We start from the raw sequence: 26,464 nt of genomic DNA, 5'->3' as shown, positions 1-26,464 counted from the left end.
TCAATGGCACCAATAGGTGCAAAGTCATATTAAGTGTGTCTCCTTTTTTTTTTTTTTTTTTTTTTTAATGCTCTCAGCATCATGCCTGATACAGTGGAGGGCACATCGTCAGACTGAGACTGAATGAATAAGCAGTTGTAAATTCACTCTGCTGGGGAGCTCATTACCTATTCAAGTGGATGCTTAAGGGACCTTTTTTTTTTTTTTTTTTTTTTTTTTTTTGCATTATATGGGAGGTAAGACAGGTGAATCGTAAACTGTCTTTCTACTCCTAAGATCTAGAATATTCTCAAACAGGCACTTTCACAATTTCCCAGCTCTTTGCCATGGAATCCGGTCCACTTGCTTCTGTCTCTGAGTCTCTCCTCCCTCCTCTCTATCTCTCCCTCTCTTCCTCCTTTGTTCCCTTTTCTTAATCAGACTGCCGTCCTACGACTAAATCTTAATCTGCAACAACTCTTGGCTTTACCCCTTTCATTCGGATACCCTCTTGATTTCCTTCCAGTTCTTTCTCCGCTGTCTCGAACTCCCGCACTCCTTCCTTCCCTCTCCCCCCTCCCCTCCCTCGTGTACCACTCCCTCCTCTCCCTCCTTCTTTGCTCCCGCGACTTCACTTTCCGCGCTCTCTTCCCCCGACGGTCTCCCCCTCCTTCCCGCTCTCGGACCTTCTTACCCTAGTTTGGAAATGCAGCAGACCGCTGGGCCCGCCACCATTGGATGCGCCGCGCCGTCACTCTGCGGCAGGAGGCGCTCCTATTGGTCGGGCCGGAGGCGGGTGCGGCGCCGACTATAAAAGGAGCGCCCGGCGGAGGCGCGCGGAGCGGCTCCGACAGGACGGGGTCGGGAGGGGACCGGGCGGCAGGGAGCCGGTCGCCGAGAGCCGGGGTGCGGGTTCCGGAGCAGCGCCCCCCCCCCGCTCCCCGCACCAGCCTCTGCTCCGCTCGTCGGCCGGGGCTCCCGCCTCCGAGCCCCGCCACCCGCGGCCGTCGCCGGCGCAGCCCCGAGGGCCCCTCGCCTCTGCTGCACGTGCCGCGCCCCGTCCGGCCGCCGCGATGAGCGAGGTGAGCTCCGGGCGAGCCTGCGGCGGGGAGGCCGCGGCGCGGGAACCCGGGAGCGAGGGAGGGCGCGGCAGCCCCGAGTCCCCGAGCCCTCCGGGGGCGCCCCACGGCCCCTCCGGGGAAGCTCCCGCCCCGGGCGCTGGGAAGCGACTGCAAGACGGAGGCTTTCAGCCCGGCGCGTTGGATGGAGCTTTGGCGGAGGGGGGCGGGGGGGGGGGGGGACTGCGGTCTCAGGTGATAAGTCGCCTCCTCGGGATACCGCTCTCTGCATCTGTCTTAGCGCTGCGAGGCCAGTCGGGCTTCCCTGCACTCCCCGGACTTCGGAGAGAAAGGCTCGCCTGTACCCTCCTTCTCCAGGCTGTGCTGCACTCGCTCCTTAGGTAGCATTCAGCCACAACCCCAGCCCTCGCCCCCTGTGGGCGTCACCTCCCCCCTTTGGGGAAGGTGGCATCCCCCCCCCCCCCCCCATTCAGACGGGAGCCAACCATTGGAGGGACCGGTGCTGCTATTCAGAAGCCCCTGTTGTGGGGGCACGTCCACTCGGAGCCACGTCCCCTTCCGGAGAGGTCTCCCTCTGCAGTGTTTGTTACAGCCTAGGTCTTTCTGGCTGGCTCCGTGGCATCCATCTGAGACAGAGCCAGTCCATCAACTGGGATTTTCTCTTTTCCAAGGACACTGTCCCTAGGTGGGGGTCAAAGCAGAGACTTGGAAAGACCTCTCCCATTGTTTGAATGCATTTGGAGGATCCAAAAACCAGGATCTCCCTTCCCAAGTGAAGTCAGTATGGGCTAAGTAGCACCGCAAGCTTGCCCTCTGCACCCCCCTTTCCTAGTACCCAGGATCTTGTGATAAATCCGGCGTCTCAGCCACGTGCCAGGGCCCAGCCCTACGACTTCCTAGCTATGTGGTCTTAGGCAGGTTACTAGATCTTTCTCTGCTTCGTTGTTTGATCTGTAAAATTGGGGTAATACGGATCGTTCAAGTGATTAAATGAGATAATAATATGCAAAAGACTTAGAACAGTGGCACAGAGGAGGTACTCAATCCACATTAGCTATCTATCGTTACTGTCTCCCCGTTTCTGTTTTGGAATATTACAGAAAATGAGCGCGAGAATTCTCAAGAATACCAGGTTAGTGAGGGGACAGGACCCTGGAACCTAGGTCTCAATTTAGATCTTTATCTCTAGTAGGAGCTCTACTAAGAGTTGTCGTCCAGGGAACCAATTAGTGCCCACGGCTGTGTTGTGTTGGTTGCTATGTCCACTGAGTTTATCCTGGAAAATTCAGCTAGTCTGGGGGCTGCAGACGAACCAAAGTGGCTTCAAGTCCCTCACCTAGTTGTGACTGTGACCAGGGCAGCCTTTCAGAAAGAGAAGGAAAGAAAAATGGTTCAATCTTCTTTCCACTTCTTTCTTTCTTTTTTTTAACATTAAAAAAAATAGTTATTTTTGAGTGAGAGCGCACAAGCAAGCAGGGGAGGGGCAGAGAGCGAATAGAGACGCAGAATCCAAAGCAGGCTCCAGGCTCTGAGCTGTCAGCACGGGACTCGAACCCATGAACCGTGACATCACGACCTGAGCCAAAGTCAGATGCTTAACCGACTGAGCCACCCAGGCGTCCCCTTTCCTCTTGCTTCTAATGTGAGCAGCCCTGATATGAGAAGAGAGGTTTCCTTTGCCCTCTTTTCAGTGAGCTCTGGAGTTCAAGGCCCCCTCTAGTGTTTCTAAATCTGAAAGTTGCAATTCAAGCCGTCCCCTGGGAGATTGTGACCTGAAGGCTATGCCAGCGTGAATATGTGTGGTTAGCCTGTGCTTTGGGGGGGGGAGGGGGGGAAGTGCGCAGACTCTCTGTAGGGCACGCTACAGGGGCTGGCATTTAGGGTGGCATTTGGTGGAGGGATGAAGCTGTTTCGGTGACCAGGAAGACCGTTTGGTGTGTGAGGGGAAAGTCAAGCCTTGACTTCATGGCGGAACTTGGCTAGCCTCACTCAGGAGCTCGCTCGGTAGAATGATGACTGTAGGATCCTCGGATGGGGACTAGCTGTCTGCGTGCGCAGGGGTGCCCAGGCCGTCAGAGTGAACTGGTTCTAACTAGCAATTTAGTTCTCAAGGCTGCCTTCTAATATGGAGCTGAGCCTGGCTTCAGGGATGAGTATTTATAAAATCCAGAAGCAGCCACCTGGGTCTACGCAGAGACTAGCTCTTTCTGAACCAGATCCCCAAGGGGTCTCTGCTCCCTGAGAGGCCAAGACCCGGCCTGTTTTCTTCCTCTGGTAGGAAGAAAAAAAAAAAAAAAAAAAAAACAACCCACGATAAAAAGCGGAAGTATTGCCCAGGGCTCTGGAGCTCCAGGGAGACGCCAAACCTCTCCACCTCTCCCTGGGCAGCCCCAAGGCTCTCCACCTCGGGCTGCCCAGGAAAGCCCCGTGCACCCTAAATCTTATATAAGCTTCACCCCCCCCCAAACACACCACCTGTTTATTTTCTTGCTTCAGAGAAACTGCCTGAAACGAGAGGATTTGGGATCTCCTTACGAGATTCCCATTTCAACTGAAGAACCAAAACCGGAGAGCAGTCTTCAGACGTAGTACAACCAAGGAGCAGGGGTTCCGGTGGGGCTGCTGGGGATGATCTCCAGCTCCTCTTTGCCTCCATGGCTGTTTGCTGTCCCTCAGTACTGCAGCAGAGCATTTCCCCGTAAACGTACACGTGTGTGTGTGTGTGTGTGTGTGTGTGTGTGTGTGTGTGTGTGTATCCATGCACAGGGGAGCTGCAGGGGACTCAGCTCCAGCTTGCTGTATTCACAGCTGCAGGCAGGACTTGATTGCTGTGAATCACGGTCTATCTCTTATCGTTTCATAACTTTTCGCTGGTTTCAACAAAGGATGGGAATGGGAGATGCACGCTGTCCCTGGGGGCTCTGTCCCATAACCCCTCGTGACACTCCTACGGTGTAGCCGGCTGCTTATAGCACAGATGCAAGTTCTCCTGTGATCCTGTCGCATTTTTCAACTGTGAGGAGCGCAGCTGGTGCGATCCCTTGGTCTGGCCGTCATTCTGTTGAAACGGGGGTCGTGGATGCCTGGGAACTGTGCTCACAATGTCTGTCTTGTGTTTTGGCTGGCAGGGGCCAAAAATCCGTTAAACCTCACTAGGAGAGAGCTCAGAACTGGTACTCCCTCCTTTATCCTCCTGCTGGCTCTCGTCTTAGGTACTGGCAATGGGATATCGCATTTGGGAGATCACGTTCTCGTCCGTGCGCATATCTGTCAGAGTCTGCAACCTTCCTCACAACGGAAGCTTGGGCAGGCCTATACCATTCTGTTGTCTTCTGTGAGCCAGTTGTTAGGGAACCTGGAAGGGACTTGGAGGAAATCCAAGTTTCCCTGTCTCTTCGGTATTTTATTATAATTATTACGGTTCTGTTGGACATATAAAACAGAAGGGCTAGCTACTTAATACTGGAATGCCCTCCACCTCTGGAAATAATCTGTCTTCCAAAGCGAGGGAAATCAGGACTTGGTTCCAGAACTTGCTTTCTCAGTCACCCATCCAGGTCGTTGGCTTTAGCTGCTTGAGTGGGAGCCTCTCGCTGGTAAAAGTGGATGACTGTTATCTCCTAGCCAGGAATTGGGACGACCGTGTTTCCTAAGCTGCAGCTGTGGTCTGTTGCGTCGTCAAATGTCGCGGCTCTATAAGGGCAGGCGCCCATAGGCAATGTGGCTGGAGTTGAAATATGCAAACCGGAAGCATCTTTCCTGGCGGTCTGTGGAGGGTCTTCAGGAATGCAAGTGATGGAGATAGGGTTGAAGGGGAAGAAGAGGAAGAAGGGTCAGGTGAGTAATTGTCCTCTCAGAGCAGTGGTTCTATGAATGCCTCTCCCTGTTTCCTGTTTCTCTGTAGTCCCAAATTGCCCTTCATGAGTTTCTTTTCTCATGGAAAAAAATTTGGGGTGCGCGGGTGGCTTGGTTGGTTGAGTGGCTGACTCTTGATTTTGGCTCAGGTCATGATCTCACAGTTTGTGCGTTCAAGCCCTGTGTTGGGCTCCACACTGACCGCACAGAACTTGCTTGGGATTCTCTCTCAAAATAAATGAACGAACGGAAGGAAGGAAGGAAGGAAGGAAGGAAGGAAGGAAGGAAGGAAGAAAGAAAGAAAGAAAGAAAGAAAGAAAGAAAGAAAGAAAGAAAGAAAGAGAAAGGAAGGAAGAAAGAAAGAAAGAAAGAAGCTTGGTTTGCAAAAATTCTTCAAGATAGAAATACAGATATATCTTTCACCAAGAAAATCTCAAATAACCAAACATTTTATTATTTAAAAAACATTTTTGTAACTAGGCTTCATGCCCAGTGTGGAGCCCAGCACTTGAACTCACAACCCTGAGAGCAAGACCTGAGCTGAGGTCAACAGTCAGAGGCTTACCCGACTGAGCCACCCAGGCGTCCCTGTCCAAACGTTTTAGTGATATGATTTTAGATATGTTAAGAAGCCCTAAAGATCATCTGATCCCATCTTCCTATCTTAGAAATGAGGAAACTGAGGCCCAAAGCTGAGCTAAGTGTACACAACACTACAACGAAGACTAGGGCACAGACTGCTCATTCCAAAAGAACTTTCCATGTGAGCCCTTTAATATGTTACCCCAGCGAGCATAGAATGCCGTGATTTATATGCAACCTTTAAGGAATAGGTCCCAAGTACTTTCTACAGGAAATCTAAGCAATGTGATTTAATACCTGCTGAGCAGGAGGGTAGAGGGAGACGAGAGATCCACGGGAGATAATATTTATCGACAGGGTACATTTTGGTAGGATACTAGGCAGGGCAACTACTGTCCCTAATGCAGGATGTGCAGTCGCCCTGAAAATGGGTGCAGTGAATGTGCTCAAGTGGCTCAGGCAAGCTAACAGGAGAGACGGTGAGGGGAAACCTGGAGGCCCCCTTTTCCTGGGTTCTTAGTTTCCGGTGTCCATCATCGATCCCCGGAACTGCAGAGCATCAAGGGCCAGAAGGAGCGGTTTTCTGTCGGAAAAGAAAGAAACGAGAGCAGTTCTCTGACGTCCGGTGAAGTTTCGACTTGGAGGGCCCAGTGCAGGACAAAAGATCTCGCAATAAAATTGGTGTGCCTGCTAACCAAACAAGGGCCCTTTCATTTGGGCCACTTGACTTCCAAGAAGAGTAGTACAAAGGCTTTGGGAGGAAAAGTCTACGAAGGGGGAAAGAAGAATGTGTTAGACCTGCAAAGTAAGTGTTAGCAGCCTACTAGGATTCCAGGATCCGAAGCGCGTGCTTTTCTAAATCCATGCTCCAGACCGGCTGCTCAAAATGCCTTGACTTGCCCCAGAATTGTTTTACCTGAGGGAGTAAGCCAAGTCGGAAGCAGATCCCAAACCACTTTTTCCAAGAGCTCTGCATCCCTGCGGGTGCCCATGAGCAGGTGCCCCAAATCCTGGACCTTGTCACATTCTCCTCCCTGAAGCCTCGTTATTGCTTCGTTCTAGGCTGACTCCTGAAGGCATGCCCACCTGGGTTTCCCAGCAGCGCCCCCCCCCCCCCACACCCCAGGGAAAGAGGTGCCATTTCCCACTCTGTTGTCCTTGGTGCTGCCTCCCTCCCACACAAAGCCCTCCAGCTGAGTGTTTGCTTTGTAGGCTGTGGGGGGATTAATACGTTTATTTTGGGACATTAACGCCATGGGTGGGATGCACATTGAAGATTATAGTAATAAATGATGCCTGGCGCTGCTCGCTCTCCCCCACTCCTACCCTCAGTGTGGGGTAGAAGGCACAGCTCCAAGCTGTGTGCTAGGGCACCGCAAAGAACCGCTCATTAAACTGTGGCAGCCCATGCTGGGGGGACGGCGGGGCTGTTGACTCACCGCATGCCATGAGCTAGCCTGGCCCGAGGAGTTCTGCCTCTGGCTCCGGTGGGGGGTATGCTATTCCAGGCACCAGGGCTGGGGTGTCTGAGGGGCCGGGGGCAGAGCGGGGGGTGGGAGGGGAGGGGGGGCTCGGGAGCTTCGACCGCTCAGGTCCAGTTCCTGTTTTAAGAGGCATCTGGGTTCCAGGATATTTGGCTCACATTCCTTATATGAGGAGAAGAATGTGTGTGTGTAGGACCTGAAGTAAGAATTCCCAGTTCTCCTTCTGTTGTTATCTTGAGGGTGACCTTGAACGAGTCTTTCAGAGGCTGTTTGAAGACTGCAGCTGGTTGCTGCACTGAAGGAATTGAACCGGTTCCAGCAGTGCTCCCAACAGCAGGCTGGGGTCTCGCAGAGGCACCCGGACATCCCACGGGCCTCTCTGAAGTCCTTCGGCAGCGACCTTCATCTAGCATTGGGGGAAGATACGTCAGCAGGGGTGCAAGGGTCCCTGGGGACCCTCTTTGTCACCACTTGGAAGCAGCTGCACGAACTCCTGTCTCCCGTCCCTTTCTGCACCTCTAACGCAGGCGGGGAGCTTACGGAGCTGGGGATTTATGTCTATACCAAACCAAGGAAGGGGTTGGGGTCTTTTGGGGACTCCTGTTTCAGGCCCTTTTGAGGTTTCCTGCCCTGGGCTGTAGGGCGGGACGCTGAGTCCCTGTGCTTCTTCATCTGAACTCTGCGATTCCAGCAGCACGAGAATGTGTAGATGATGTGTTTTCATGTGCAAAGCATCCCAGCCGGATCATGCAAACCCAGGTATGGTGAGGTCCTCCTTTGTTCCTTCTGTTGCCGCCCCGAACAACCTCTTTCAAGAGCCCAGTGGGAAGAGGAGTGCGGGGAAATCTGGGTAGTTTACCTTCTCCAAGGTTGGCTCTAACTTGCTGCTTGGAGCAGAGGGGGTGACACTGTCTTGCCTATTCTGGTGACAGTGGTTGCCGTGGCAACACCATTACAGATGAAGAAGACAAAGAAAGGAAGAAACGCAGCCCTTGAAGGAGGCAGAGGGAGTCAGGCCTAAAGTGATAAGGTACCTATTCCCCGGTGGTGGCAGGAGGGAAACGGCACTTAAGTCACCACCAGTTTGACTGTTCTCAGGCGTTTTGCCAAGACAATGCTAACAAGCCATCCTTCTGATTGAGCAGATTTGCAATGAACAGATTTGCACAATCATCGTTTGGATTCAAAAAATAAAATGCGTGTCTGTGTCTTAGAGGTGTTTTTTTTTTTTAAGTGTATTTATTTATTTTTGAGAGAGGGAGTGTGTGCGTGCACATATAAGCAGGGTAGGGGCGGAGAGAGGGAGAGAGAGAGAGAGAGAGAGAGAGAGAGAGAGAATCCCAAGCAGGCTCCGCACTGTCAGTGCAGAGCCCAACACGGGGCTCAAACCCACGAACTAGAAGATCATGTCCTGAGCCCAAATCAAGAGACTGATGCTTAACTGACTGAGCCACCCAGGCGCCCCTAGAGTTCTTTGAAATGAAACGTGAACAGGGGCACCTGGGTGGCTCGGTCGGTTAAACGGTTAAGCATCCAGCTTTTCGGCTCAGGTCATGATCCCCCGGTTTGTGAGTTCGAGCCCCGCGTCGGGCTCTGTGCTGACAAGCTCGGAGCCTGGAGCCTGCTTCGGATTCTGGGTCTCCCTCTCTCTCCGCCCCCACCCTGCTAATGCTCTGTCTCTTTCTCTCAAAAATAAACAAATGTTAAAAAAAAATTTGAAATGAAACGTGAACACTTACGGAGGTGCCGTATAGGACCCCCTTCCTGTGTACCCGGGAGTGGCTCCAGGAGTCTCCAGAACTGCAGACCTGGGCGGCTGCTGCACGGAATACGGTTTCTGTCCACGCAGACTATTGTTGGGCCCTTTATCAGAGTTTAGAGCCATCGTCAGCATTTCTGGGGACAAACATTGGGAAGATGGAGGTTGTGATTTCCAGCATTGGTTTAGAGTAAAAAGAGCTCCGTTATGAAGGTCCTGTGGTTGGAGAATAAGCCTCAAGTCCCCTTAGACCAATCCTGGCATAGTCTTCGGCCTTCAGGTCTCCTTAGGGAAGATAAACTCTGTAGCAACTTTAGTCTTTGATTCCAGGACTTTAACCAGGCAATTCCCCAGTAACTTGACCTATTCTTGTATTTAACCCAGGATTATATTACCTCAAAATACTATTTATTTTAATACATGCTAGGCATTTTACATACATTTTCTCTAGTTCTTTTCACCCTTCAGAATAGATACTGTCTCTTTTCTGCAGGTGAGAGGTCTGAGCACAGCAAGGCTAAGCGATTTACCCAATGTCACACAGCTAGGAATGGCAGAACTGGGATTTTTTTTTTCTTTTTTTGCAGAGAGAGCGCGAGTGAGCGAGCAGGTAGGGGAGGGGCAGAGAGAGAGGGAGACCCAGAAACCGAGGCAGGCTCCAGGCTCCGAGCCGTCAGCACAGAGCCCAACGTGGGGCTTGAACCCAGGAGCCATGAGATCATGACCTGAGCCGAAGTCAGACCCTTAACCGACCAAACCACCCAGGCGCCCCAGAACTGGGATTTGAAGATCATCAGTGCAGACCCGGGATATGAAACCAGATCTGTCTAGCTCCACCTAATGTGCCATAGCACTCCTTCCGGGAATTTGAGGCTTGAGAACTTTTTAGTTCGCATAAATATCTGTTGGGTACCTCTTCTGTGCAAGGCCTAGGTTGCAGTTACTGTGACACGCAAATAAGTGGTAAATATGGACTGTGCTTTCGAGGCAGTGGAATCTGGTAGGTGGTAAGGGTGGGGGAAGGGTAGCCAAATGCACGGTAGCTGTTGTACAGGTGATAGGAGGTACGCTTCCGGACAGGTTCTCCTTTGTCCTCAACTCCTTTTCAGGCACAACGTACCGACTCGAAGAGCAGTGACCTGGCTTCTGATACTCTTAACAGCCTCTGAACTAGCTATAGAGTGGAGGCCCTCAGCCAGCTGAAAACAAATTTGATTTCAGAAATCTAGATGAGGTGGCAAATAGCACAGTGGGAACTCTTTCGTTCATTCGACAAATCCTGAGTACATAAAGGCCTTGTGCTAGACCCTGGGGGTACGGTAGTGAGTTAAGGTAGACACTGCCCCCACCTCATAGGAACTCACACCCAAATGGAGGGGATGTACATTCGATATTTGACCACAAAATTATGATTTAGTTACACGAGTGCTAAGTGCTACCAAGAGGAAATCCTCGGCGCTAATTAAAACAGTGAGGGGTGCCTGGGGGGCTCAGGCAGGCATCCAACTCTTGATTTCAGCTCAGGTCGTGATCTCACGGTTCGTGGGTTTGAGCCCCGCGTCAGGCTCCACGTTCACAGTGCAGAGCCTGCTTGGGATTCTCTCTCTCTTTCTCGCTCTCAAAATAAATAAATCAACAACAACAAACATAATGAGGGCCCTGGCCAAGTCTGGGTAGCCAAGAAGAGCCTCCCGGAAGAAGGACCCCTTGAGGGGAGCTCTGAAGGATAAGCAGGAATTAATTAGATAAGGGAGTAAAGATAAGAGAATCCTGTGCCAAGGTCCTGAGGTAGGAAGGCATAAGGTATGTTCCAGAGATGAGGTTACTGAGGCAATCAGAGGCTGCATAATATAGGGGCCTTTTGACCACAGTAATGATTCTATTCTTCATCCTAAGACCATCGGTAACCACTTGGGCTATTGCACTGGCCCACCTAGGAAGCAAGTGCGTTAGGGCAGTAGCGGTGGAAAGAAGTGACGGGAGTGAGAAATCCTTAGGAGAGGAAGTTAACAGGCGTTCATACTGAATGGAACACACAGTGTGACGGAAAGAAGGACAGTCGTCGGGGACAATTTCCGGGTTTCTGGCTTGTGCAACTGGATGAGATAGAGAATATTTGCAGAAGACAAGGTTGGGTAAGTAGGATTATGAGTCCGGTTTGAGATGCATAGAGCTTGAGGTTTCTGGAGGCCATCGGGTGGAGGTGTTTTGAAACCCACAGGAGGGCTCTGGGACAGAGATGTCCATCGGAGTCGGCAGTGGCCGTTCAGAATGGCTGTTCAGAATGGCAGCCACTAGGCACACGTCGCTCTTTAACTTATTGAAGTTAACCAATGCTTGACAACTAACGCTTAACTTAGGAATTAAATAAAGTTACACATTTTATTCCTCGGTTGCACTGGCCACATTACATAAGTACTCAACAGCCACATGGATGCCGTATACCAGACCGCACAGATCTAAAACATTTCTATCATGGGGCGCCCGGGTGGCTCAGTCGGTTAAGCGTCCGACTTCAGCTCAGGTCACGATCTCACCGTCCGTGGGTTCGAGCCCCGCGTCTGTGCTTGACAGCTCGGAGCCTGGAGCCTGCTTCCGATTCTGTGTCTCCCTCTCCCTCTCTCTCTGCCCCTTCCCCACTCACGCTCTGTCTCTCTGTCTCTGAAAAATGAATAACCTTTAAAAAAAATAAAAAATAAATAAAAACAAAACATTTCTATCATTGCAGAAAGATCTGTTGCAGTTCTATGGCAAACTTTTTCTGTAATGGGCCAGATACTAAATGTATTTGGCCCTGTGGACCATATGGTCTCTGTTGCAACTACTCAACTCTGCTGATGCAGAGCCAAGGAGCCATAGACAACATGTAAACGATCGGTGTGGCTATAAAACTTTATTTACACAAATAGGCTACAGATCAGATTCGTCAGGGAGACTGTAGTCTGCCAACCCCCATTCTCCGGGACGGTACATAAATGATGACTGAAGTCAGAGGTATGGATATGATCCTCTAGGAAGAGAGAACGGAAGGAGAGTCTGGCTCCAAACCTCGAGAGTCTCCAATACTTAAGCATTGGGCAGAAGTGCCCAGGAAGGAGAAAAACCAGGAAAAATCATGATGTCCCAGGAGCCAGGGCAAGCATGTGGGTCGAGAAAGGCGAAACGATTGCGTGTCGAATGCCTCAAGTCAAGCCAAATGGAGTTGGCACCTTTGCATTGACTTGGTATCATAGAGTCATTGCTTGTCCGAAGAGTCATTTCACTGGAGTAGGAGGGGCAGAGGAGGGGTTGAAATGGGTTGGAGAGTCTGGAAGGTTCCTCGAGGAGACGGAGACAGTAAGTGTTCAGAGAGCCCTGCTGTGAAGAGGGGAGCCGTGAGAGGCCCTAGGCCCACCCCCTCCCCCCAGTCTGTCTTACTACCCTGCCTTTTTTTTTTTTTTTAATGTTTATTTATTTTTGAGAGAGAGAGAGAGAGACAGAATGCGAGCAGGGGAGGGGCAGAGAGAGAGGGAGACAGAAACCGAGGCAAGCTCCAGGCTCTGAGCCGTCAGCATAGAGCCCGACACGGGACTCAAACCCACGAACCGTGACATCATGACCTGAGCCGAAGTCAGACGCTTAACCAAGCGAGCCACCCAGGTGCCCCCGACTACCCTGCCTTTCTAAGTGCTCCTTCTCAGTCGTTAGCTTCTTGACCTCCCCTTAACCCTTTTCCACACTGAAGACATTTACATAAAATTTCTACGCAGTAAAATGGACCCTTATCAGTGTGTAGGTCTGTGAATCTTGACAAACACATGTGGTCATGAAACCACCACCACAATCAAGATACGGGTCAGTTTCATCATCCCCAGATCCCTCCTTCGCCTTTGTCACCACCCCTCCCGTGACCTCAGCCGCCACTGACATGATCTTTCTGTGTTCCCTATAGTTTTGCCCTTACAAGAAATGTCATATCGTTAGAATCATACTATGTATACGTAGATTTTTGGGACTGGCTTCTTTCACTTAGCCTAACGCTTTTTTTTTTTTTTTTTTTTTAAGTGAGCTCTACACCCAACTTGAACACAAGACCGTGAGATCAGTAGTCACATGCTCTATGGACTGAGCCGGCCAGGCGCCCCCTAGCCTAATGAATTTGAGGTTCATCCATCATGCATATCGTTGTATCAGTGGTTTATGCCTTCTTTTAACTGCTGAGTAGTATCGCAGTGCACGGACGGACCACGCTTCGTTTATCCCTTCCCCACGTGAGGGACATGTGGGCTGCTTCCAGTTTTTGGTGATGACAAGTAGGGCTGTTACAGGCATTCACTTCCAGGTGTACGTGTAGGGGTTTTCATCTCACTGGGAAAAATCCATAGGAGGGGGATTGCTGGGGTCAACAGTGACGGTGCCTGAGAAACCACCAAGTGGCCGCACCCTTTTGCATTCCCAGCAACAGTAGACGGCGTTCCAGGCACTCTGGATCTTTGCTAGCACGCCATGTGGTTAGAACAAACAAACGAAACGACAAAACCGTTTTTTCGGTTTTTTCGAACCGAAAGTAGTGGCGTGTAATGGTACCTCGGTGGGGTTATAATTTGAATTCCCCAAACGGCTAATGATGTTATGTATCTTCTCTCCTGTGCTCATCTGTCACCCATGTATCTTCTTTGGCAAAGCGTCCAAATATCTTGCCCGTGTTTACAAATTGCATTCACGTTACCGAGATTTGAAAGTTGTTTATGTATGTGGGATATAAGGCGTTTGTCAGACATGTGATTTGCAGACATTTTCTCCTAATCTGTGGCTTGCCTCTTCAGTCTCTTAGGAGTGTCTTTCTAAGAGCAGTTCTTACTTTTTTTGTTTTAATGTTTTATTTATTTATTTTTGAGAGACAGAGAGAGAGAGAGAGAGAACACAAGCAGGCAAAGGGCAGACAGAGAGGGAGACAGAATCTGAAACAGGCTCCAGGCTCTGAGCTGTCAGCGCAGAGCCTGACCGGGGACTTGGATCCACAAACCGTGAGATCATGACCTGAGCTGAAGTCAGACGCTTAACCCACTGAGCCCCCCAGGCGCCCTTCAGAGAGCAGTTCTTACTTTTGATGAAGTCCAATTTATAATTTTTTTCTCTTATGGATTTTACCTGTGGTATATCTAAGAAATGTTTGCCTATCCCAAGGTTGGAAAGGTTTTTTTCCTATATTCTCTTCTAGAAGTCTTACAGTTTTAGGCTTTATGTGCGCTTGGAGTTAATTTTTGTGTGAAGTGCAAGGTACAGATGGAGGTTTTTTTGTTTTTCGGGTTTTGTTTTTTTTTTTTTTTTTTGCAATATTTGTATTTGTTGAAAAGATCCCTCTAACCTTTGAGTATTGGGGTTCCTCCAGGCATGGTCCTAGACCTGCTGCTTTTCCCTCTAATGGTAGTTGAAGAAAGAATTCAGCTCGAGGAAGTCTTTTTTACCCCTTTTTTAAAGACAGGGAGACTTTTTATATATAAGAGAGTAAGGGGAGTTAATCGTAAAGACTCCCGAGAAGGAGAAAGGAGGAAGCTAAATGGAAGAATCGGGATTCATCTGAATGCTAATGAATGCCCCGGGAGGAGGTATCACATTGGGAAAGGGAGGCTGTTGCCTTGGCAGAATCCTCTCTGCGGTCCCAGAGCCCCAAGACCCCTAAGCTAACAGGCCTGGCCTCTCCTTTTCCTCCTTCCCCAGGGGAAGGGAGGGCCCACAACTTTGAACTGCAGAGGAAACCAGAATATACTCATGGGGAACTTGGCAGCTACCGCCAACGTGATAGAATGGAACTTGGGAGTACGTCAGGCCCAGAGGTGAGGGGAAGAGGAGTGCAGGGAGGTAGGCAAGGAAAGAAGTGGGACCCTCTGGGGAAAGGCGAGAGTTGATGGCCTCACAGTTGCTAATTAGCGTCTGGTGCGTGTTGAGAAGTGAGAAACATTTCGTCCTGGTGTGGGCACGGAGGCTGAGCCCAACCCAGCTCTAAGCGCACCGGAGACACAGAATCGCAGATTGAATGTAGGCGGGGGAGTCCTTCGAGGCGGAAACCAGGGCGATGGCCCCGCACGTGGAATTCTCGGCGGCATCTGAAGCGTCTGCTTCACAGCGTCACCGCGAGTAGAGAGCGTACGTCGGGTTATAGCTGTCCCCCAGAGGTCAGCCTGCTGTGTGTCAGGTGGCCCACGGAGCACACGCTGAGATAAAAGCCAGAATCGGGGTGGTCAGGTCAACCGGCAGGGCCGGAATCTGAGTCAGTACGCACGCTCTGGGAGCAGGTTGTGTAGTAAGATTTCCCCACAGTAGGCGGGGGGGTGGGGGGGTTGGGGGGGGGACGCGCCTGGGTGGCTCAGTGGTTAGGCGTCCACCTCTTGATTTCAGCTCAGGTCACGAGCTCACGTTTCGTGAGTTCGAGCCCCGTGTTGGCCGGCGCAGAGCCTGCTTGGGATTCTCTCTCTCTGCCTCTCCCCGCCTCAAAATAAATAAACTTAAAAAAAAAAAAATAAAGATTTCCCCACGATGGGAGGACATGATACTGTTCCCTCTGTTCCCTGTGGAGAGTATGTGAAGAAAGTGCTGGGGCCCGTGGATTGAGAGACTGACCTTGACTCTGGCTGCCTGTGGGAATGATTAGGATTTTCCCTCCCACTGTCCTTCCTTGGCTAGAGACGGGAGAGTGGTGTTCACAGCGTGGTGTTCGAAAGCCTGGACTCTGGAGTCAGACCGTCTGGCTCCACGTTCTGGCTTTGCTACTTCTTAGCCGGGTGACCGTAGGCAAGTTACTCTCTTGACCTCAGTTTCCTTCTCTGTAAAATGAGAAGGGCAACAATAGCCATCTGGTAGGGCTGTGATAAGACCCCTCGTGTCCATGCTCATAACGTGTGTAGAAAGGTGACTGACACCGAGTAGGTATGACATATGTGATGACCAGTAAGGCAGGGTGACGTGATGCGGTCCTCGATTTCTCCTCGTTCTCCTGCTGGGTCCTGTAAGGGAGAGGATTCGCTAAACCATTTCATTGCCGTTACTGGTCAGAAGAACTCAGGATCGAAAGAAAGAGAAGACCACCCGAGAGTTTGTCGCGCATCCCTGGCCAGGATGTGAGGTGGGCAGAGGCTGAGAAACGCTCACCTGTCACAGCTCTTGTGGCTTCGCAGATGTGAGTTCTTGGGAGAGGGACTCTTACAGAGCATGTGGTTTCTGGTTCACCCAGAGTGGACCCCTCCCCCTCCCCGCCACGCCTCCCTGGTTTATCTGAAATGCAGGTAGTCAGCCTGCCTGCAGGTGATATACCAGGGGACCTTGACTCATCGAAAACTGCTGGGATTCTGGAGAACAAACAGGGGAGTTGGGGCAGAGACCAGGGAGCAGGAAAGGGCCGAGTACCGTATGGAGTGTGGGAGATGACAACCTGCGATCTAACTGCCCCCACCCCCCAACCTCAGCAAATCCCAAAAAGTGAAGTCGAGAAATCCAGGGTTCAGAGTGGCTGTTTTGAGAACTGGCTGGAAAGGGCCGAGGGAGGAGGCCAGGAGGTGGGAGACTCAGCACTCTGCTTCTCAGCGGAAGGTTCGAGGGGGGCGTTGGGAGTGATAGGGCCTTTCTCCTCCTTAGAGCAAGCACCCTCTCCTGGTCTCCCCGGTGACCCCTCATGAATTGAAGCCGCACCGGAAACCCCTGGGGGACCAGACAGCAGCTGAGCCACGGCCGCGTCCCAGGGTCGGTCATCTCCGGAGAGACTCAGGCAGGGCAGGGCACAGGGGAAGCGGTGGCCGGTGTGGGTCTGTCCCCACACTTATTCCCGCTCAGAGGAAGTTCAAGAGTAGCCAAGATGAGAAGCACAGTAGAGGAAGAGCTAGCCATCTGAGGAGAGATGTTCAACATTGGGCCCTGACTGTCCTCCAAAGGGGGAGGCGCTAGGGTGAGAGAACTCTAAGGGAACAGGCTTAGAGTCAGAGGGATAACAGTTAAAGCAAGGATCAGAGCCGGGGATTTGCTGGCGATCGAGAAAGTAGGATTTGAACTAGGAGGTCATGCACTCGCCTCTTGACCCATGACCCTCTTGCCTGGACTATTGACTGTTATCCTGTTACCGTCCCCGCCCTGCTTTTGCAGTGTGGACGAACCGCTCGTGATGACGGCGTACCAGAGGGCAACGTGTCACGTAGGCGACTACTGGGCCATTATATCGATCGTGTGCAAGAAGATACGGAAATGAAAAATAAATTTGACCACAGGAAGATCATGGGGAAAGAAAGCAGTGACTGGCTGGTCCCCCAAGAGTCTCAGAAACAACGTTTCTTTTCAGGGGCCCTTTCTTTTGGTCAAAGGGGGACTAGCCAAGGAGTCCCTGGCTGGCTCAGTCAGTAGAACACATGACTCTTGACCTCAGGGTCGTGAGTTGAGTTCAAGCCCCGTGTTGGACATGGAGCTTACTTTAAAAACAAAACAAAACAAAACAAAACAGGGGCGCCTGGGGGCTCAGCCAGTTAAGTGTCAGGCTCTTGATTTCGGTTCCGGTCGTGATCTCACAGTTTGCAGGTTCGAGCCCTGTGTCTGCCTCCATGTTGACAGCACTGAACCTGCTTGGGATTCTCTCTCCCTCTCTCTCTGACCCTCCCCTCCTTGTGCTCTCTCTCTCTCAAATAAATAAATAAACTTAAAAACAAAATGAAAGGGGAACCAGCAGGAATTCTGTAGAGTTTCAGGAACACTTTTGTGAATGTTCTTCCAGATTTTTATGATTTTTATTCATTATTATTAAAATTTTTTAAGGATTTATTCATCTTTTGAGAGAGACAGAGAGAGAGACAGAGAGAGAGACAGGGCATGAGTGGGGGGAGCGGTAGAGAAAGAGGGAGACACAGAATCCGAAGCAGGCTCCAGGCTCCGAGCTGTCAGCACACAGCCCAACACGGGGCTTGAGCTCATAAGCAGTGAGATCATGACCTGAGCCGAAGTCGGATGCTTGACCAACTGAACCCCCCAGGTGGAGAGAGGGAACACAAATAGGAGAGGGGCAGAGGGAGAGAGAGAGAGACAATCTTTTTTTATTTTTAAAAAAATTTTTTTTTCAACATTTTTTATTTATTTTTGGGACAGAGAGAGACAGAGCATGAACGGGGGAGGGGCAGAGAGAGAGGGAGACACAGAATCGGAAACAGGCTCCAGGCTCCGAGCCATCAGCCCAGAGCCCGACGCGGGGCTCGAACTCACGGACCGTGAGATCGTGACCTGGCTGAAGTCGGACGCTTAACCGACTGCGCCACCCAGGCGCCCCGAGAGAGAGAGACAATCTTAAGCAGGTTCCACACCCAGCACAGAATCTAATTCAGGGCTCAATCCCACGACCCTGGCATCATGACCTGGGCCGAAATCAAGAGTCAGACACATAACTGACTGAGTCACCCAGGCACCCTATTATCATTTTTTAATTTTTTCAGATTTTATTTCTAAGTAATCTCTACACCCATCGTGGGGTTTGAACTCCTGACCCTGAGATCAAGAGTTGCATGCTCCTTCAACTGAGGCAGCCGGGAGCCCTTCTTTCAGATTTGTAAATTGAAATGGATAGATAGATAAACAGTCTATATCTTTAAAAAAATTTTTTTTAATGTTTTATTTTTGAGAAAGAGACAGAGTGTGAGTGGGGGAGGGGACAGAGAGAGAGGAAGACACGGAATGTGAAGCAGGCTCTAGGCTCCGAGCCATCAGCACAGAGCCCAGCGCGGGGCTCGAACCCACGGACCGTGAGATCATGACCTGAGCCGAAGTCGGACGCTCAACCGACTGAGCCACCCAGGCGCCCCAGCAGTCTATATCTTTTACAAAAATTGGACCATACCAATTTATAGCCTACTTTTAAAACATGTCATAGTAATTTTTGTTTTACTTCAAATTATGATTTTCTTATTTCCCCCTAACTTTTTATTGGAAAAAATTATCAGAGTTGAAAGAACAGTTCAGTGTGCCTCTATGTGCTTTTCACCCAGATTCGGTCGTTGTTAGCATAATGGCATATTTGGGCCAGTGTGTGACGATATTCCATCCTGTGGAAACAGCAGAGCCTGGTGGTTGAACGTGGAGTCTGCCACTCTGGGTCCCAAAGCCAGTTCCACTGTTTCCTAGCAGTGTGGGTTGACCTTGGACAAGACCTTTAACTTCTCTAAGCCTGTTTCCTCAACTATGAAATAGGGATGACTCCTCAGAAATTTCAGAGGATCCAATGAGATCATGTTTGGCACCTAGGAAGTTCTCAGTAAATACCGTTTGGGTGCTCTTCACTCAGCCTGGGAGCTGGGGACACTATCTGAATTGGTTTCACTTTAAATCCGTGTCCATTGGGGCGCCTGGGTGGCGCAGTCGGTTAAGCGTCCGACTTCGGCTCAGGTCACGATCTCGCGGTCCGTGAGTTCGAGCCCCGCGTCGGGCTCTGGGCTGATGGCTCGGAGCCTGGAGCCTGCTTCCGATTCTGTGTCTCCCTCTCTCTCTGCCCCTCCCCCCTTCATGCTCTGTCTCTCTCTGTCTCAAAAATAAATAAACGTCAAAAAAAATTTAAAAAAAAACAAATCCGTGTCCATTAACCTCAAGTGGGCCCTTAGGGCTGCGTGGTGACCCTACCACATCTCATTATTCGCTCTCTTACTTTCTTATGTGATTATGTCACTCCTCCTCCTTTCTCCTCAAACCTTTACTGCTTTGTGGCCCTTCTTCGCTCTTAGCTGGCAACTGTGCTTGCTTCTTCTTTAACCGAGGAAATAGAAGCAATCAGAAGAGAACTTTCACGCAGTCCCATTACAGGTACCCTCTCGCTTGCCTCCGTACCCATGTTCGTTGCCTTCATTCCTGTATTATGGATGGACTGTCTATATCTCTGAGGCCAACCCCTCTCCTTGTGTGCTAGGTCCATTTCCTTTTGCCTGGTCAAGGCACTGTTCTAGCGACTATGCTCTCTCTCTTCTGCATCATCAAGTTTTCCTTCTCAACTCACTTGCTGAAACACTCTCCCACGACTCCGCATTCTTCCCCACCTTCCGCCAAATTTCTCTGCTGCTCTTAAAGCAGAGCTCTTTGAAAGAGCTATCGTTACACACACATCCATCAAAAAGTCCCATGGATCCTACCATGAAAATTGTCTCCAGTCTGAATACTTCTCATCACCTCCAGCCCTATTCCAAACCCCCATGATCTGGCTTCTCCACTCACTGGCTTATCGTCCTCATAATTCTTTCCCCTGGTTTCTCTCTTGCCTCTCTAGGGTCTGTTCTCTGAGCAGCAAAGTGATTCTTTAAAAATATATCAGGCCATGGTTCCCTGTGCCCCGAACTTTGTAATGCCTTTCCATCAACTAAAAAAAAAAAAAACAAAAAAAAAAAAACAAAAAAAAAACCAAAGCCTTGGCTCTGGTCCAGAGATATTCATATTCTGGCTCCCCACCCAGCTTAATTTCTTCTACACTCTCCCTCATTCACTCGGCATCAGCCATGCTGGTTTTCTTACTCTTCCTTGAACACAGAAGGCACAAAACCTGCCTCAGGGACTTTCCACCTGATGTTTCATCCGCCTGGAAGGCTTCTCTCCCACACGTTCACATGGCTTGTTTTTATATGTCATTCAAACTTCTGCTCAAATGTCACTCATCAGAGAGCCCTTCCTAGATACGCCGCTTCATTTTCCTTCTTGGAACATGTCACTAACTGGCATAAGTGTTTAATGAGTTCGAGAACTTTATTTTGCTCACCGCTTCATCCCCAGTGTCTAGAATGATGCTTGGCATGTATTAGGCAGTGATACGTTTCTTGAATAAATGAATCTTGTGTTTCTTCTATACTCCATTAGGGCGTAGAGTCAAACATCAGTAAGTGGTTGATAAATATTCATCAAAATAGGGTATAAATGGCATAGTCTACGTGTCATACACTGGGTTCCTTCTATCCGCTCTTAAAGCAGAGCCCTTCCATCTGGCAGTCATTCAGCAAAGGTTTGCATTTGCTAAAATGAGGGATAATGCTGGAGACTCCACTGAGCTATCCTACGGATGAGATGACAGAACCTTCGTGAAAGCACTCGGTTCCTGTATTTGGGGAAATATCAGGTATTCGATTTGGAAATGAGCCCACAGACTCCAAGGGTGCCCAGGAGCCCACAGGCATGCCTCTGTCTCAAGATGAATTGTACCTTGCGATAGGAATGTCCAGATGAAGCAGCCCCCGGTGACATAGTTCTGAGGAAGGGGAACTACTATTATTTTGAATTTAACTCTCCATCTGGGCAGAAAGGCCAGAGAAGAGCACACGTATCGCTGACTAATCTTATTTCAAATTCATGTCCTTGGCCTTAGGAGGGGCCCCAGTGCTTCCCAGCAATGCTGTTACTGTTTCCTACTTCAGTCACTTTCCTGCTTCCCTGGATGAGTATCTCATACCTTCTTTCCCTGCTTCCTTCCTTCAGTACCCCTTCCCTCCTCCTCTTGGATGATGACCATGTTACCTATTGTGCTTCAAAAACAGACGCCATGAGAGGCACCTGGACGGTTCGGTTGGTTAAGTGTCCGATTCTTGATTTTGGCTCAGGTCATGATCTCGCAGTTCGTGAGATCGAGCCCCGTGTCAGGTGAGCCATCAGCCGCTTGGGATTCTCTCTCTCTCTCTCTCTCTCTCTCCAATAAATACATAAGTAAACTTAAAAAGAAAACCCAGAAGCAATGAGAAGAGACCTCGCAAATGTTCCCACGTGTTGCCTCTGGACCCGTAAGCTCTGCCTTCCCTCCAGTTCACCCCCTGTTCAGGGCCGCCTCTACTTACGCACCAGATCTCATCCCCTTTCTCCTTCTCCAGCAGTGAGGCTCTTGCAATACTGTAGTGCGTCCTTCTCTACTGGATTATTTTCATAAAAACACAAACATTCTGTCATTTCTGCCATCTTCGGGCAGATCTTCTCGTGAGCCGTATCCCCCTCAAACCGCACACCCGCATCCCCATTTTTTTGCAACGCCTTCTGCATTTGCCGCCTCAATCTCTCCTCCATTTCTTTCACGAACCCACTATAACCAGACGTCTGCTCCCTTCCTCCCCGGTGACCCTCCTGTCAGGGTCACCAGGTCAGCCCCTGTCTTCATCTTACTTGGCTGGCCTGCAGAATTGGACACGGTTCATCACTCTCTCCTGCGTGAAATAGCTTCTTCACAGGCCTTCTAAATTACTATAATTTCTCGGCTTTTCTCCTACCTGACTTCTTCTCAATTTCCCTTGCTGATTGTTCCTTAGTTCTAAAATCTCAAATCACTGGAATGTCCCGGGCTTTGACTGTGTTCTCTTTATCTGATGGTGCTCTCATGCAGTCTGACAGCTTTAAAAAAATTTTTTTAAAGTTTTTATTTATTTTTGAAGGAGAGAGAGAGAGGGAGACACGGAATTCGAAGCGGGCTCCAGGCTCTAAGCTGTCGGCACAGAGCCCGACGCGGGGCTCGAGCCCACGAACTGCGAGATCATGACCGGAGCTGAAGCCGGATGCTCAAGCGACCGAGCCACCCAGGCGCCCCTGACGGCTTTAAATGTCACCCATGTGTTTAACAACTGCCCAATTTATACCTCTGGGCCAGGTCCTCCTCTTGGACATCCAGCAGCTCATAGAAGAATCTCCACTTGGGTAATTAGTAGACCTCTTGGACTTGTCCAAACACAAGCTCCTGACCCTCTTCCTAAAATCCGCTCCTCCTGCCACCTTCTCCACTGTGGGAAATGACAACTCCATTTTCCTCACTTCTTCAGGCCACACACTCTGGAGTCATCCTTGACCCCTTTCTCAGAAGGCCACTCATCCAATCAACCGATCCCTTGGGTCATAACATGAAAATACACCCGGGATCGAACTCCTCACCACCCTGACCCAAGCTACCCCTATCTCTTGCCTCATTTTCTGCAGGAACCACCCCCCCCCCTCCCCCGGGTTTTCCTGCTTCCTCCCACGTGCCCCTTTGTGCCTTCTCATCTCACCTATAAAAGTGAAAATCCTTAAGAAGGCTCCCAAGGCGTGGGTGCCTGGGTGGCTCAGTCAGTTAAGCGTCTGACTCTTGATTTCGGCTCAGGCCATGATCTCCCGGTTTGTGGGATCGAACCCCGCATAAGGGCTCTGGGCTGACCGCGTGGAGCCTGCTTGGGACTCTCTCTCCCTCTCTGTCTGCCCCTCCCCCCACTCTCCCACAAAATAAATAAATAAAACATTTTAAAAAAAGCTCCCAAGTGCCCCCATGGTCGACCCACCCCAGTTTATCTCTGATCTTGTCTCCAACCCCCCCCCCTTTCTCTTGCTTCCCTCCTCTTGACGGCTCATCTCACTTCCACTCCACAGCCACTGGAGGGTCCCTGATCTCCTTCCGCTCTTGGCTCAAATGCTACTTTCAGAGAGGATTTTCCCGACCACTCTGCGCACACCTGTTTTTTCTCCATTCCCACCCCAGCCCTCACTACCCCTCTGCCTGTCTTCTGTCTACACAGCACCTATGACCACCTAGCATACTAGCATAGTAGGTCTATCTGTGCACTAGGATGTAAACCCCGTGAGCACCACAGAGCTAGTCTGTTTTGTCCTCTACGACTTCCCTAGCGCCAATAAATACTTGCTGAACGAGTTTTGACGACTTTTCTCCCTCCCTCCGATCTCGAGACCCGCTTCTTCAAAAGCCTAGGGGAAAGTGCTTGGTAGGAGGACGTCAAAGTGTTGGTAAGGAGTCCGAGGGGATGGCACCTTAGTGCTTCTGTGAATATCTAACATTCTGATTTGTCTTTTCCAGCTTAATACCAAAACGTCCCCAGCAGCCAACCAGGCACCTGGCCCAGAGGAAAAGGGTGAGTGGGGTTGGGCGAGGCAATCTGTGGAGCGGGTAGATACACGGACATGAAGACGGGTACGGCTGTAAGTCTGGAAGCTCCCAGAGTCAGACGTAGTCGGAATAGGAACGTGGATAAGTGAAACAAAGCACTCGGTTAGAACTCCTTCCACTTTTTCCTCAGAAGTAAACCTACCGGCCTTGCCTCTTTGATTTTAGAAACTGGCTCGGGAGTGCTTGGAAACAGGCACTGTGGGAGGAAGAAACTCGCCAGGTAATCGGGCCACTGTGTCAATCAGAAATTGAGAACAAGCTGGGGACAGTGAACATGCTCTGGATATGAAGCGCGGGGTTTAGGAATGAGTGGTGACAGAAGACATTTGCCATCTTGGTCTAAGAGCAGCAAAGCTCCTAAGTAGCTAGAGAGAGCTCTCAGCCTCCGTCCCCTGACTCAAGTTTGCAGGAGACTTACCGGGCGTCCTTAGTCCTAGCAAAGAGAACCCCACAGAGCCCAGCAGGAAGTGGACCCTAACCGCTGCATTTGGGGGCCTGGAGAAAGGGGCGGGGGCAATGCCCGTGTACCCATTTATGAGTCTCTCAACCCCCTGCAGGGAAGGCCAACAGTGCCAAGAAGGCTGAGGAGGAAGAGGAGATTGATATTGATCTGACAGCACCGGAAACAGAGAAGGCCGCCCTTGCCATTCAGGGCAAGTTCCGGAGATTCCAGAAAAGGAAAAAGGATCCTAGCCCCTGAATAACCAGGCTTGCCCTCCCCCCCTCTCCCTTCTCTCCCCTCCTCCACAGTTCCCACTCCTGTGTGTCCCTCTCGCCTCTTGTCGAGGCAAGTTCGACCCTTAGATATTATTTTCTCTGATCGCCCCCTCCAGCCATCGCCGCAGTGGAAGCACGAGGAACATGGGGAAGATGGAGAACCCAGTTGGCAGCCACCTGCCTGAGGTGGGCCGGTTTCTCCTCGGGATAAGCCTCCTTCGTCGGTACCTGTGCCTCGCCTGTGAGGTTGAGGGGCAAGAGGCTTTGAGGCTGAGACAGGGGCCCCCGCCAGCGTGGGAGGGAGGGGAAAGACTTCAGGGCAGGGCGCCGGGGGTCGGGGGGGCACCAGCACCGTTCTGCCAGCTACAACATTCACACTTCAGGTAACGGGTTTTGCCGCTCACATCCTTCTGCGCCACCGCATCCACCCACCCTCTTAGGAGCTGGGTGACAGTGGGGACTGGAGCCCCCCCCCCTCCCAGGAGGACCGAAATCAAGCACCTTCCACGTTATTGCATGCCGAGTAGAGGAGTTCCCAGGAAGGGACCCTTCATCATCCAGTCTGCGACCATAAGAGGCAGAGGCAGAGCGGGTTCCGAGGGTCAAGGGCAGGGAGACGGGACTAGAGCCGATCTGGAGAGGACAGGAGTGTGCGGGGGGGGGGGTGGGGGGGTGGGGGGGGCTTCTGGAAACCCAGCTACTGCTGGTAGATGTGTACCCAGATGAAGGATTTCCGGGACTTTGCTAACCTGCCTACCTCTAACCTCCCACATCTGGCCATCCCTGAAGGCTGCCAAACCAAGTGACCCCTGGAGTCCCCACCTACCCCGCCGCGGAGTCCGAGCGGAAGTGACATAGCCCCTCTGTGTGATTTTAGCATGTTCGATGATGATTAAAGAAAAACACAAACCCTCCAGTGGGGTCATTCGACCTCCACTTCTGTCTTTTCTTGGAGGGGATGTTGAGTGCGAGCCTGAGCTGGCCTGGGGGCGTGGGCGTTGGTGATGGAGAAGGTGCAAGGATTACGCTCCGTGGCACAGGAAGTCAACGCTGCCTGAGCAATTAGACTGAGCCCCCCTCCCCCACCTGACCTCGCCCTCACCTTGATTCGCCGCCCACACCGGCTCTTTCTCTGCTGCTGTCACCGCCCCCGTGCACACCTGTAGGGTGCTCGCCTCCCTCCCTGTCGCCTTCCGGCTCAGAGCGCACTTGGGGTCTATCCCTGGGAGGACAAGCCCGGCCTTCCTTGCTGCCCATCCCCGGGGGGCCTACCCTTGCTGTCCCTCCCACATCCCCCCTCCTTCCCACTGTGTGTCTAACTTAGGGGCCGGAGAGGAAGGCTCTGGCTCAGGAGAGACCGCCGCTGTCGCGCTGCCGATTCCAAACCATGAACTAAATAAAGGGATGGCGCTGAAGCGGGCTTGCACTGCTGAGAATTAACCTCTACACGCTGAAACCAGAAGCTGCGTGCCTGAAGGTCAAGCCAGGAGGGCTCGATCTCACACACCCTGTTCACTTAGTATTCATCCCCCCCCTTTCTTGAGTCCAGAATACAGAAGCTTGGGGCGCCCGTGGGGGGGGGGGGGGGCCCAGTCGGTTAAGCGGCCGACTTCAGCTCAGGTGATGATCTCATGGTTTAGTGACTTCGAGCCCCGCTGGTGGTGAGGAGCCTGCTTGGGATCCTCTCTCTCTCTCCCCCTCTCGCTCTCTGTCTCTGCCCCTCCCCCACTTGTGTGTGCTCTGTCTCTCAAAATAAATAAAAGAAAATAAATGGCTTCACAGAAGAGACAGGCAGAAAACAGTCAAGGAAGAAAGCAAATTCAGTTACCGCACCTCGTTCCCGGACATGCCTCTTGGCGCGTTTTTGGCCGTGTAGGGGTGTAGGGAGCGGTGACAGAGCCGGGAGGGGAGTCCTGCCCAAAGTGCAAGAGGTTCAGGGATCTGAGCAGGGGGAACCTTCAGAGGACGTTCCCAAAGCCCAGACTCGAAGGCGAAGGTTTTGCGAGAAATTCCGGCAGCGAAACGGACAAGGCTCCAGCTTCCCGGGACCAGCTACTTTGGGGGACTTGGTGTCCTTGCTGGGTGGGACTCTTGACCTCTCCTTGACCTTGCCTGGGATGAAGGCAGCCTT

General features: G+C 51.2%; 1 protein-coding gene across 2 annotated transcripts; it reads left to right on the top strand.

Annotated features, from left to right (window-relative positions):
* Positions 1-819: 819 nt before the first annotated feature.
* On the top strand, positions 820-24,992 carry PCP4L1 (Purkinje cell protein 4 like 1). Of its 2 annotated transcripts, XM_058700515.1 has the most exons (4): positions 820-1,061; positions 23,527-23,581; positions 24,174-24,269; positions 24,450-24,992. In XM_058700515.1, exons 1-4 carry the CDS (start codon positions 1,053-1,055, stop codon positions 24,542-24,544), a joined length of 255 nt encoding a protein of 84 aa, XP_058556498.1. In that variant the 5' UTR covers positions 820-1,052; the 3' UTR covers positions 24,545-24,992. The 2 variants fall into 2 exon arrangements, with proteins under 2 accessions (XP_058556498.1, XP_058556499.1); XM_058700516.1 differs by having other exon boundaries at positions 24,174-24,992.
* The last annotated feature ends 1,472 nt before the right edge of the window (positions 24,993-26,464 follow it).

The sequence above is a fragment of the Neofelis nebulosa genome, chromosome 15, assembly GCF_028018385.1.
Source record: "Neofelis nebulosa isolate mNeoNeb1 chromosome 15, mNeoNeb1.pri, whole genome shotgun sequence".
NCBI lineage: Eukaryota > Metazoa > Chordata > Mammalia > Carnivora > Felidae > Neofelis > Neofelis nebulosa.
The sequence above is the reverse complement of the archived record's forward strand: the minus strand, read 5'-3'. Positions and strand labels throughout refer to the sequence as shown.